The sequence below is a fragment of the Narcine bancroftii genome, chromosome 4 (genome assembly GCF_036971445.1).
Source record: "Narcine bancroftii isolate sNarBan1 chromosome 4, sNarBan1.hap1, whole genome shotgun sequence".
NCBI classification, from domain to species: domain Eukaryota; kingdom Metazoa; phylum Chordata; class Chondrichthyes; order Torpediniformes; family Narcinidae; genus Narcine; species Narcine bancroftii.
Window position 1 is genome coordinate 101,574,068 of NC_091472.1, and position 11,196 is coordinate 101,585,263.

The window sequence follows — 11,196 nt, forward strand, 5'->3', positions numbered from 1 at the left end:
TTAAGTTGTGTGATGGCTGCTTTCTGGTCCTGTGCTATTGCCTCTGGCTGTTAAACCTTCAGTACAATATAATACAAATGGGTGATTTTTTTTTAAACAGCAAAGGTAAGATCTGCTGAGGCTCAGTAGGTCAGTTAGGTCATTGTTTTTCAAGTTGAACATGAGTGTGTTGTGGCAGATTCATTATTTCAAATTCTGATAGAAGTGTGTCTGATTGATCTTCACTTGTAACAAGGAAAAAATAAGTGGAAAGACCTGTAAACATTTTGAAATCAAAACATGCTTTCAAATAAATATCCAGTTGGATGTTGGGCTACTTCATATCTGATTTGGATATTTGGTCATGCAAACACCTAGTGTAATATTTTCAGGCCTCTTAGAACATCAGGTCCAAAGAAATGTCCTGAAGACCATGTAACGTTTTCCCACATGAGGAAGTGAACTGATGATGCTCTGGCTAAAATAAATATATGGTGGGTAGTTCTTAAAAGGACATTTTATTTTAAATCCTTTAAAAAGGTAAAGGGAAATTGTACATCCTGATTATTGTTTGAATCTATGTCTCTTTAAATTTTGTAACTTGTGCCTTTTCAACTTTTCCTCACATGCAAGGATATTTTAATTCCTTGGAGCAAAATCAAACTACTGGAGGACCTCAGCAAGTTGGGTACATCTGTAGGGGCAGTTACTCCAAGAGCTTGTTTTCTGTTCCTGGTCCCAACAAATGTCATCTCAGTTTCTTGGATCTGGCAGGCACTGACAAGAAGGTGCTGGAAATCTGAAATGCAAGCGCATTGTCTTGGAGTTGCTCCGCAGGAGAGGCAACATTGATGATAAGAAAAGCAGTTAGTGTTTCTCATTGATGGCCTTCTACCTGGACTGGCATTCACTGACCTGAAGCATTAGCTCTGTTTCTATTTGCGCAGATGTATTTTGATTGGGTATTTCCAGCATCTTTTGGTGGTGGCCCTTGTTTGGTGCATGTTATGAGTAGTTTCAAAACTTGGATTAAAGTAAATTTCATGGTCACTTCTGGTGAAACCAGCTTTTTCTTGTATGCATTTGTGTCCTTCTGTCAGTGATATTGATCCCTGCCACAGTTATGTTTGTAGATACAGAGAAGGATCTCTGTGCCTTTGTCCAGTCATCTAAGAAATACTGAGCATTTGCTACCTTTGGGGCACCCCATATAAAATTAATACAACTTTTGTATATTCTTTTCAAAGGAAATTATTTTTTGAGTGATGAATGCTTGTTGTTAGTTGTGTGTGTGGGAACCAGTGGATGGGAGAGAGAAAGGTCTTTTAGTTTTGAACACAGAAGCTTCCCAACAGCAGATATTAACTAAACTCCCAGCAAACAGCTTGTTGATTGATTCATTTTGTTGGTCTGGGTTGTTTGAGGACATTGCAGTAAAGAGTAAAATTACCACAGATGTTGGAAATATTCTGTCTTGAAATATTAACCTAGATTCTCTTCCTACAGATGTGACCTGACCTGCTGAATATTTTAACATTTTATGTTTAGAATTGTTCATTGGTGCAGGGTTTATTGAATTGATAAAAAATGGTGAATGCAACAGACAAAAATTTCCACACCAGCTTTGCTCCACAGGTTCATTTGCACAAAGCCAATTTAAAAAAATTCTACTCTGAGCTAGAATTGTTGCTTTTGATTACATGGGAGGATTTGCAGTGAAGTGGTAAACTGATTTGCTCTTGGTACTCTGGAAGGAATATTGGTCTTCTCGAGTTGCACTTAGTTCTGTAGTGTTATCCATTGACAAATCTGCAGGCTTGCTTAGATTAAGGGATGATCCACTGAGATATTGAAAATGATTTGAAAACTCATTGGAATAGAAAAGCCTTCATTTTTGTAGTTCAGAACCATAAGTTGCATTTGCCAGCTTGCAGCATACCATGGTCTTCGATGACAAAGTGGTAAGCAGTGGGCACCTCAGAACAAATTATCAAGGATGGCAAAGTCACTAAACACTTGCATGTCAGACCTGATTATGCATTTCTTTACAATATGACATCAATAACACTTAACAAAACAACATGGTCTCCAACTGTAAGATTGAGGGTGTGGGCACAAGCAAATTGACTGCTACCTATCAAGAATTTGGGACTATAAATGATGACACTTAACTTTATGGTGAGAGTGGAGAATAGCCTGCTCCTTAATGAAGGGGAATAATGTTTCCTGGCAAAATAAGGTAAGCACAATAGGTGGAAAAGACACCACTGATTAGTTTGGAGGAGTTTTGTTTGGATAGAGATTTCTGTTTTTGCTGAATGCTTTATATATGAAAATGTGGTTTAAAAACTGAATATAGAATGCTTACACTCTCCAGGTCTTGTCTATATCTCAGGAGACTGTGCCCTTGTTGCATAATGTGATGGTGGGTTTGCTTTTTACCTGTCTTCCAGTGGGATTAAGATGGATGCAGCAGGCTCTTGAATGTAATAATGAGTATCCTTCAACTCCCTGACCTCATACTGGACTACAATTTCTGCCAACTGTATTTGTGTAAAATTCAGACTTGAACAATTTGTAAAGCATTTTGAAGAAAGTTGTCAGACTGAGTGAATGTCCAATTTCATGCTTGTTTCAGTTTTTTATTTATATTTTTCACACTATGAACCATAGTGACCAAAATACAAACAGACATTTTTCTCTTGAATATATAGTGTCATTTTCTCCCCTTTTCCCCCTCCCTTCCCTCCCTCCCTCATCCCCAATGCGGGAAGGGGTGGGCCTGTATTCACAGGCACTGAATAGGAAACTTCATTTGCCCAAGTTGCATTGAGTTCTGTGTAAATATGAAACTAAACCTTCTGAAAGTATGTCTTTTCCAACTTGCCAAATAAAGCATTACTTTGTGGAAAAAGGTTCACCTTGATTAAAATAGCCATCACTTGTATTTGATGCATGCAAGTTTATTGCATGTTTAAAGTGGATCTCAACGTGTATAACGTGGTGTTTTATTTTATCTCCTCCAGCATGCATATGCCCTGGAATTGCTGCATGATCATTTGACTGAAGGAGCAAAAGCACTTGATGTAGGCTCTGGCAGTGGAATACTCACGTCTTGTTTTGCAAGGATGGTAAGTAGTTCAGGGTGTGGCCTTTTAGAGAGCTGTGAATGCAGCTCAGTGTGTTGAGTCAGTGTGAGCAGAGAAAGTGGTGGGACCAAGATCTGTGGATATCATTTTGGGTGAATAAATGGCTGAGGTGCACAGCTCAATACCAGTGGATCCTATATCTGGGGAGACATTTGTTGCATTTCAAGTGAGGTCACATTTGTGCCTTTGGCATTCTTTGTTACTTGATTTCCATTGTGGGAGTGAGGTTAGATCCAAGATGGAATAGGGTTATTCAAACAAAATCCATCTCTTTCTAGTCTTTCCCCTTTTTAGCAGAATGTTTCCTCAGTGTTATTTGGTTTGTTGGTTATAGCCTCAGTAGTCTTCTGGAATTTGATTTTATATTCAGGCATGTGAATTTTCTGCATTTCCATGGATATCTGTATTTTTAAAATCAATTTTCTGCGATTTTTAAATGATTTCCACGTTCAGGAGCTTGGATTGGGGCCCATCGGTCTTTTCATTGCTACCTTCGAGCAGAAGTGCAGTGGACCCCATGGGCTCCTGGCAGGCAGCAGAGGGAACTTCAGGCTCCCGGCAGGAGTGAGGTATTGGTAAGGAGGGGTGGGTGACTGGTGGCGGCCAGCACTTTTTTTGAAAGTCAACAAAGTGGAATAAAGCAGTGAAGTGATCATTGTAGCCAGGAACAAAGTAGAATAAAACAGCAAACACACCATGAACGTTTAAAAAAAAAGGCATGGAGAAGGAAAAGAATAAATTACAAAATAATGTGAATGTCACTGTATACTAATAACATTATAATTTTATTGACTTTGAAAATGTTTATCCCTACAGTGATTTGTCAATGTCTGTTTTTACTTTTGAAATGCACTAAGAGGCTTGAAACTGAATTTTGTTTGCAAATTTTCAACTATTTCCAATTGGGGTGCTGTCCCCAAACCCTCCAAGGGGCGCAGCACTTCCTTGACCCCCCCCCCACCCCCCCCTCCGCTGTATGCCCTGCACAAGCATTTGACTCTTTCCTTTTTTTTTGACCTCACTCACATGCCTGTATATTCTGAGAGTGTATTCTCACTAAAAGGAGAAAATAAATGCTCTGAAGTTTGACAACACCATCTCTTATCCAGGCTGGCTCAAGTGGAAAGGTGATAGGAATTGAACATATTAAGGACCTGGTAAATGACTCTATAAATAACGTGAAAAAAGATGATCCATCTTTGCTTTCATCAGGAAGAGTAAAATTTATTGGTGAGTAGTTTTTTTTGCATGTAAACCTTTTTGAAGTGCACGATTGAAGTATTTCAATGAAACGTTGCTTTGTTTTTGCTTTAGATGATCAGCACCTACTCACTTCTCCATACTTGCCAAGTGGGGACAGTTTACTCTTTATTATCCTTATATTTTAATAATGATAACATATCAGAATGCAGATAAGTGTTCGCAAGAATATAAGTGATCTGAGAATGCAAATACAAGTTCAATGCCTTGAGAGGAATGACTGCACAGATAACATTGAGGCTTGAATATGTACTTGCCATTTAGATGGACATGAAGCTGGTGGTAGAAGAGTGACTATTTATGAAGATGGTCTCAGCACTGTGGGGTGGGATGAAATGCAGAAAACTAGGACACAGAAGCAGTTTGAGGAGAGATTAAACAAATGAAAGCAAGAATTCATTTCTGAGAATGATACGCAGGGCCCCGAACAATAAACGCATCGTCGGAGCTTGTCGGAAAAGTATGGCAATAAGGGGAATATAAATAGAGTACAAAAATCAGATGAGCAAAGATTGCCAAGATGATTTGGCACAGTGTGTTCAGGATAGGATCTGAAGCTAACTGGAAAGTTGATGACACTGGGCCAGGGATTGTGTAGTTATGGAATTATTGATATGGGGATGCATTGGGTAACAGTGAACTTGATATTGAATTTTAAACAGCTTGAGGGTTCAAGATGAGTGTTAGAAATTTAAATAAGGGTGATTATGCAGATACAGAAGCAGACCTGCTTGGCATGGCTGTTTTCTGTAGCCATGCCAAGATTCCATGGATTCCATGCCTCATGACTCTCTGAATGGGGCTATCATGGGGGAACCTTGTCAAACACCTAACTAAAATCTATATACAACACATCCACCACCCCACCTTCATCAATTTCTTTTGTCACTTCTTCACAAAAAATTAATTAGGCTTGTGAAGCTCAACCTGCCTCTCAAAGCCATAATGTCTATCCCTGAGTAGACTATGGCTCTCTAAATGCTTGCAAATCCTGTCCCTATGAATTCTCTCCAATACTTTGCCCACTACAGATGCGAGACTCACTGATCTATAATTCCCAGGATTCTCCCTCTTGCCTATCTTAAACAAGGGGACTACATTTGCTATTATCCAATCTGCTCATACCTCCTGTGACCAGGGAGGATGCAAAAACTGCACCAGCAATTTCTTCCTTCACTTCCTATGTACAAACTGTGTGGTCCTGGGAACTTGTTTATCCGAGCATTTTGAAGATCATCCAGCACTTCCTCTTTATTAAGCTTGATGTGATCCAACACATGTGCCTGTTCTATATTGACCTTGCATTCACAAAGGTCCCTCTTCCTATTGAACATTGAATCAAAGTATTAACTGAAGACCTCCTCTGCCTCCACGCATGTTTCCCTCCTTATCCCTAATTGGTCCTATCCTCACTTAAGTAATCTTTTTGTTCTTCACTTGTGTGTAGTGCGCCTTGAGGTTTTGCTTAATCCTATTTGTCAGGGTCTTTTCATGTGCTCTCTAGCTCTCCTGAGTCCTTTCTCAAATTTCTCCCTGGCAACCATATAATTCTCATGAGTGCTTTCTAAATCTTGTGTATGCATCCTTCTTCCTCTTTACGAGCAGTCACACCTCTGTTGTCAATCATGATCCCTTTACTGCATCATTATTTCATGTTAAATATTAGGGTAGGCTAAAGGGGCTGAGTGCCTTATTCCCAGTTGGTCAGCATTTAAAACTTTGTCTCAAAACTGTACAAATAACAATTACTTCAACCAGCTTGTCTATTTTTAAATGGTGAAAACTTTGATTCTCTCCTGCAGTGGGTGATGGGAGACAAGGGTATTCAGAGGAAGCTCCTTATGATGCCATCCACGTGGGGGCTGCTGCAAGTACAGTACCACAGGCAGTAAGTTCTCTTCCAATGTCCCATCAAAGCCATAGAATGTGTCCCTGTTTGGTGTTCATCTAACAGAATTCAGCAAGTGGAGCACCATCAGTTTCAGAAAGGGAGCCCTTTATCTCAAGCACTAATCCTAATTATTATCCTCAATGCCATTCTGGTGTGAAACCTTCCCAAACTACTGAAGGTGCTTGAGTTTTGGATTTGGATCTTGGGATTTGCAAATAATCATGAACATAGAACAGTAGTTTTCAAACTGCCCCTGCTGCAAGCTTACATTCCACCTTAAGCAATTCCAATGCCATAAATGATTATGGCATGTGATTAGTAAGGTTTCTTAAGTGGAAAGAAAAAAGTTTGAAAACCACTGTTTTAATCGTACTTAATTGTGCACTCTTATGTAACTCCAAAGGAAATGGGCCAATGACAATTTTTCTCAAGCAAAACATTTCAGTAATAATTGAGTCCAGAGCAGTGATTCTCAACCTTCCCTTCCCACTCACATACCGCCTTGAGCAATCCCTTACTAATCACAGAGCACTTAAGGCATAGAAATTGCTTAAGGTGGAATGTGAGTTTAGGAGGCAGTTTGAAAACTACGGACATCAGCTAATTATCATCTGTTGTGACAAGAGTTTGTTGTTTATGAATTCCCAGGATGCACTTTCATTACTTGATGGATTAATATGTCCTTGTACCAAAAGATTGGACAGAACTGTAATGTAGCTGTAGTTCGACCAGAGCAATTGTAAACTTCAGCATAAAGCCTTCCTTCGTTTCAGCTGAAAAAGGTTCAGATATATGAGGAGTCTCTGTGAAAATCAGAAACCTGTCTGTGTTGTGATTTAAACATTAAAATTCCTTGCATTTGAGAATGCAGAATAAATAGTTTCTGGAACTGTTCAATTCCTGTGTTGAAGCAGGTATTGTATCCAGTGCAGAGGGTCTGCTTGTTTTTTCTGAAAATATGATGGAGAATCTCTAGTTAAGTTTATTTGTCATCGATTATACCATCTTGCACTTCAAATCCTTTGGATAATTTCCATGAGGATGTGTGATTGATTTGTTGCAAGCATTTTTTTTTGAAGCAGCAATGTCTTCATAGACTTGGTTTTAAATTTGAACTTCCCCTTTTGGCTGCAGAAGCATTAACCAATAATTGGCAAACTGCAAATAATCCAACTGGTGCTCATAGCTTAAATGTCTTGTGCACTCTTGAAAAGTAGGTAATATAAAATAGAGGTACTGAATTAAATTGGTTTTCATCTTTGTTGGTTAATCTACAGATTAATTTTACTAATGATTGCCTTTTTTAATGTTGAGCAAAAGGTATGAAATTATTTGAGCATTTTAATTCCTCTTTCCTTCATTGATCTCTCTTGCATCCTGCAATTTCCCCAACCATGTTTTCCCCTTCCTCACTCCAGCTACTTGATCAATTGAAGCCAGGAGGCAGGTTGGTTCTACCAGTTGGCCCTCCAGGCGGAAACCAGATGTTGGAACAATATGACAAACTGGAGAATGGCAGCATCAGTAAGAAGCCTCTGATGGGAGTGATCTATGTGCCTTTAACAGATCAAGAAAAGCAGGTGCCAAGATGGAAGTGATCTTCACAACTCCCCTCCTCAGGAACAAGGTGATGTGTGTGGACCAGAGCAAGCAGCTCTGAACTGTTTTCTTTTTGTGACTCCATTATACCCATGTAATAAACAGACCAGTTCAGATTTGTATTACCTCTGATAATCAATAATAGCTTGAACATTATGAAATACTGTTGCATGCTTTTAAATTTAAATTATTTTTAAGTGTATGGAGAACAACATGGGGTGGGGGGGAGGGGAGAGGCTGGAAGGGTCCCTCTATTGACTTGTTATTTAGAATGTTGAGGTTTTATTGGATGTTTTGGAGGTTGACAGCATGCTGCTTCATGTAATTCAACAATGTGAATAAATGCCTAGGTAGGTTTATTGTTTTGGCTTCAGATCCATTTTGAACGCAGCAGACAAAAGTACTGGAGAAACTCAGCAGGTCACACAGTATCCACAAGAAGTAAAAGGTGAATGACATTTTGGGCTTGAGCCCTTCAGGAATGTTTAAAAATCAGATACCTCTGTAAGGTGAGGGAGGGGAGAAAGAGAAGCAAGGGAGTGGAGCACAGGCTCAGGTAATGGATGGATGCAGGTGAGAGAGTAGAAGAGAAAGAAGCTGAGAAATAATAGGGGGAGGGTTCTCAGTCTGTAATTTCCCTTCAGCTGTGATTATTTTCCTTTTCAAGTTTAATTTTTTTTAAATGTTATTACTGAAAGCATTAGAGAGTCAATTGCACAGCCTGTATCTCATCGTACTTCAGTTATTTTGCCAAATGCCTGTAAACTATGACCCTTCCAGTGGAGACTATTTTTCCAGCAGACAATTTGAGTTTTAACTGTACAAAACCATCTTTTGACCTTCTCTGCTTTGATGACGTGCAGATTCTCTGTCATTCCTAATGTTATCTTTAAAAACCCTGCATCTTTGCCTGGATGTCTTCAGTGGAAGATGCTGTAAACGAGGGTCACAGAGTACCTACAGTTCGCAAAATAACTGTATCTGCCTGGATATCCTCACTGTGTGTCCTCAGAATTCAACACATTGAGATCTGGTATTTTTTTTTTACAATTTCCTTCTCTTTCTAACCCCCCTCCCCCATTCATGTTCATAAAGCTAGGAATCCCATTAAATGTCCTCTTCAAAGAATTTTGTTTCAATCCCCCAGTATCATTTCCTTTGAATGTATTGTCTTTTTCCACCAAAATGTATCACTTTTTTTTCTGGCTATCCTTTTGCATATTGTCATCAATTCTTGCAAGTTTCTAAAGTCAATTGTCTACTGATTTTTATAACATCTGAAAACATATTACCAAAGTGCAGAGCATTAGTACATATCAAAACCAGTGTAAGGGGTTGTTCATACTCACAGGGAAGATAGCCACCTATGAAAACAGGTATTTTCCATGACTCCAATTTATTTCCATTAGCCAATTTTGTATTGATCTACTACTGTCCTCTTAATCCCATCCTTAAATTTGTGACATATTTGCTTGAATCTCCTGTGATCTCAACCCTCCAGTTGCATGGAGGTGGTTGAGGTCTGAAGGACCAGCAGACCAGGCAAATGTCGACTGCTGTAATCTTTTGGGAGAGGTAAAAATAGGTTAACCTGAAGCCAATTTAGGATTTGGTCAGGATGCTTGTGCTGTGTGTCTTCCTGTTGGAAGACATCATGAAAACGTCATTTCACCTGTCCATGAGGAGACTCCAGATGAAGTTCCCTGAAATAGTGACTGATGTTCTCTTTCAGTTGTGCGTAGTTTAAATATTTTGATTCTTTCCAATCATTGGTATATTTAATATGCAAGACTGCTAAAATAAATAATCTCTTCAGAGCAAACACTTTTATCTAGTGGGGTAATTTTTGCAGAGTGAAAGCTGTGCACAGGTTAAGTATCCTTGGGTAGGTCTCAGACTAAACCACAGTCACCTCTCTAAGCCCAAGAATTTAGAAGATTGCTCCACTGCATCTGTTTTGAGTTGTGGAGGAGTCAGCAAGTTCCTCTTCCTACAGTGTTAAAACCCTCCTGATTTTTGAACTACATTATCATCTCTCACCTTTTTGCTGAAAAATTGTGGATTTTGATAAAATGGAATTGTTTTGAGCTCCAGATTAACATCTGTGTTTTTTAATCCACAGGGATGAAATATTGAGCTTCATCTGTGTGGTCAGAACCTGACGTAATGTGGAGAGGATATCTCCTGTTCTAAATGCTTTGAAAAATGACAGCATTGCAGCTTGTTTTGGGACTTATACATATGTATACATACACACAAACCAACACACGCGCACATACACTCATACTTGATAATTGGCGTGGAACAATGCTCTTTAATACTTCAGCAAATTAGCCTGGGAAAAGGGTTGCCGTAAATAGTTTTACAGAAATATATCCAGCAATGGAAGAAGTTGGAGGCTTGGTTTATTTTTTAAAAACTGGTACAACTGAAGCTGCAGCAAGGAGAATCAGCACTTGTGTGGGGTGGCTAATTTTTCATCTCCCTTCTTCCCAAGCTAACCCTCAATTTGAATTTGTAAGTGTACAAATCAATCTCCATTACAACACTGCAACACCCATATGCCTGCTGCACATGCGAGAGCTTGCTGTATGTAGTCCTAACCAAGCACTAAACCCTTAAGTTTGTTGTGTACCGTGAGTTGCTATGAAGACAACCATGTTTCTTGAACCTGAAATTGAGCCTCTAAAGTACTACATGCTGATGGCAGCTACTACACTGGTTGTAAGATAAAATTTGGACATTTGCTTTCAAACATAGTTTTAAGTTCTGTGCTGCTATTCTGCTGTTTTATTGCTTCACAGTTGAATGTAGTGAATATATAACCCTTGCTGTCGGAGCTCTTGACATTATGAATTGCAGTTAAATTTCCTCAATGTTATGATCTGTTGCTTTGCCAAATAAATTTTAGTGGATGAATTGATTTGAATTTTAAACGATCTTAAATGCTTGTTAAGCCAAAAATTCAAGATTCCAGATTCCTTTCTTGCAGTACAGAACATGTAATATTACATGAAATTGCCTTCTGCCTGCTTGAAAGCAGATAGAGTCACCATTAATGTTGCCCGGCGCCCCTTCTAGCATGAGAGAGAGAGAAGCAGAAGAGAGTTCCTTCAGAGATGGGGTCTGTGGATTCTCCACCGCAATCTCAATCTCTGCAGCCGCACAGACTCCTGTTTGATCATTCAGCAACCAGAGTTCCAGATCCAAACTTCTGACATGATCTGGAAGCCTTCAGTGCCCAAGACTCTTTGGCAGCCCTTCTTGCCTTCAGCATCCTCTTGAATCCCTGCTCTGGTTCCTATGTGCCAGTCTCCA

General features: G+C 39.3%; 1 protein-coding gene across 1 annotated transcript in view; it reads left to right on the forward strand.

Moving 5' to 3' along the window:
• The window catches only part of pcmt (protein-L-isoaspartate (D-aspartate) O-methyltransferase), a 59,259-nt gene extending 48,458 nt beyond the window's left edge, over window positions 1-10,801 (forward strand). Inside the window, exons 4-8 of the mRNA XM_069932237.1 lie at window positions 3,006-3,110; window positions 4,238-4,358; window positions 6,191-6,276; window positions 7,698-7,906; window positions 10,001-10,801. Coding sequence (XP_069788338.1) covers window positions 3,006-3,110; window positions 4,238-4,358; window positions 6,191-6,276; window positions 7,698-7,877 — 492 coding nt within the window. The 3' untranslated portion in view covers window positions 7,878-7,906; window positions 10,001-10,801. The remainder of the gene's footprint in view (window positions 1-3,005; window positions 3,111-4,237; window positions 4,359-6,190; window positions 6,277-7,697; window positions 7,907-10,000) is intronic.
• Window positions 10,802-11,196: the final 395 nt, after the last annotated feature.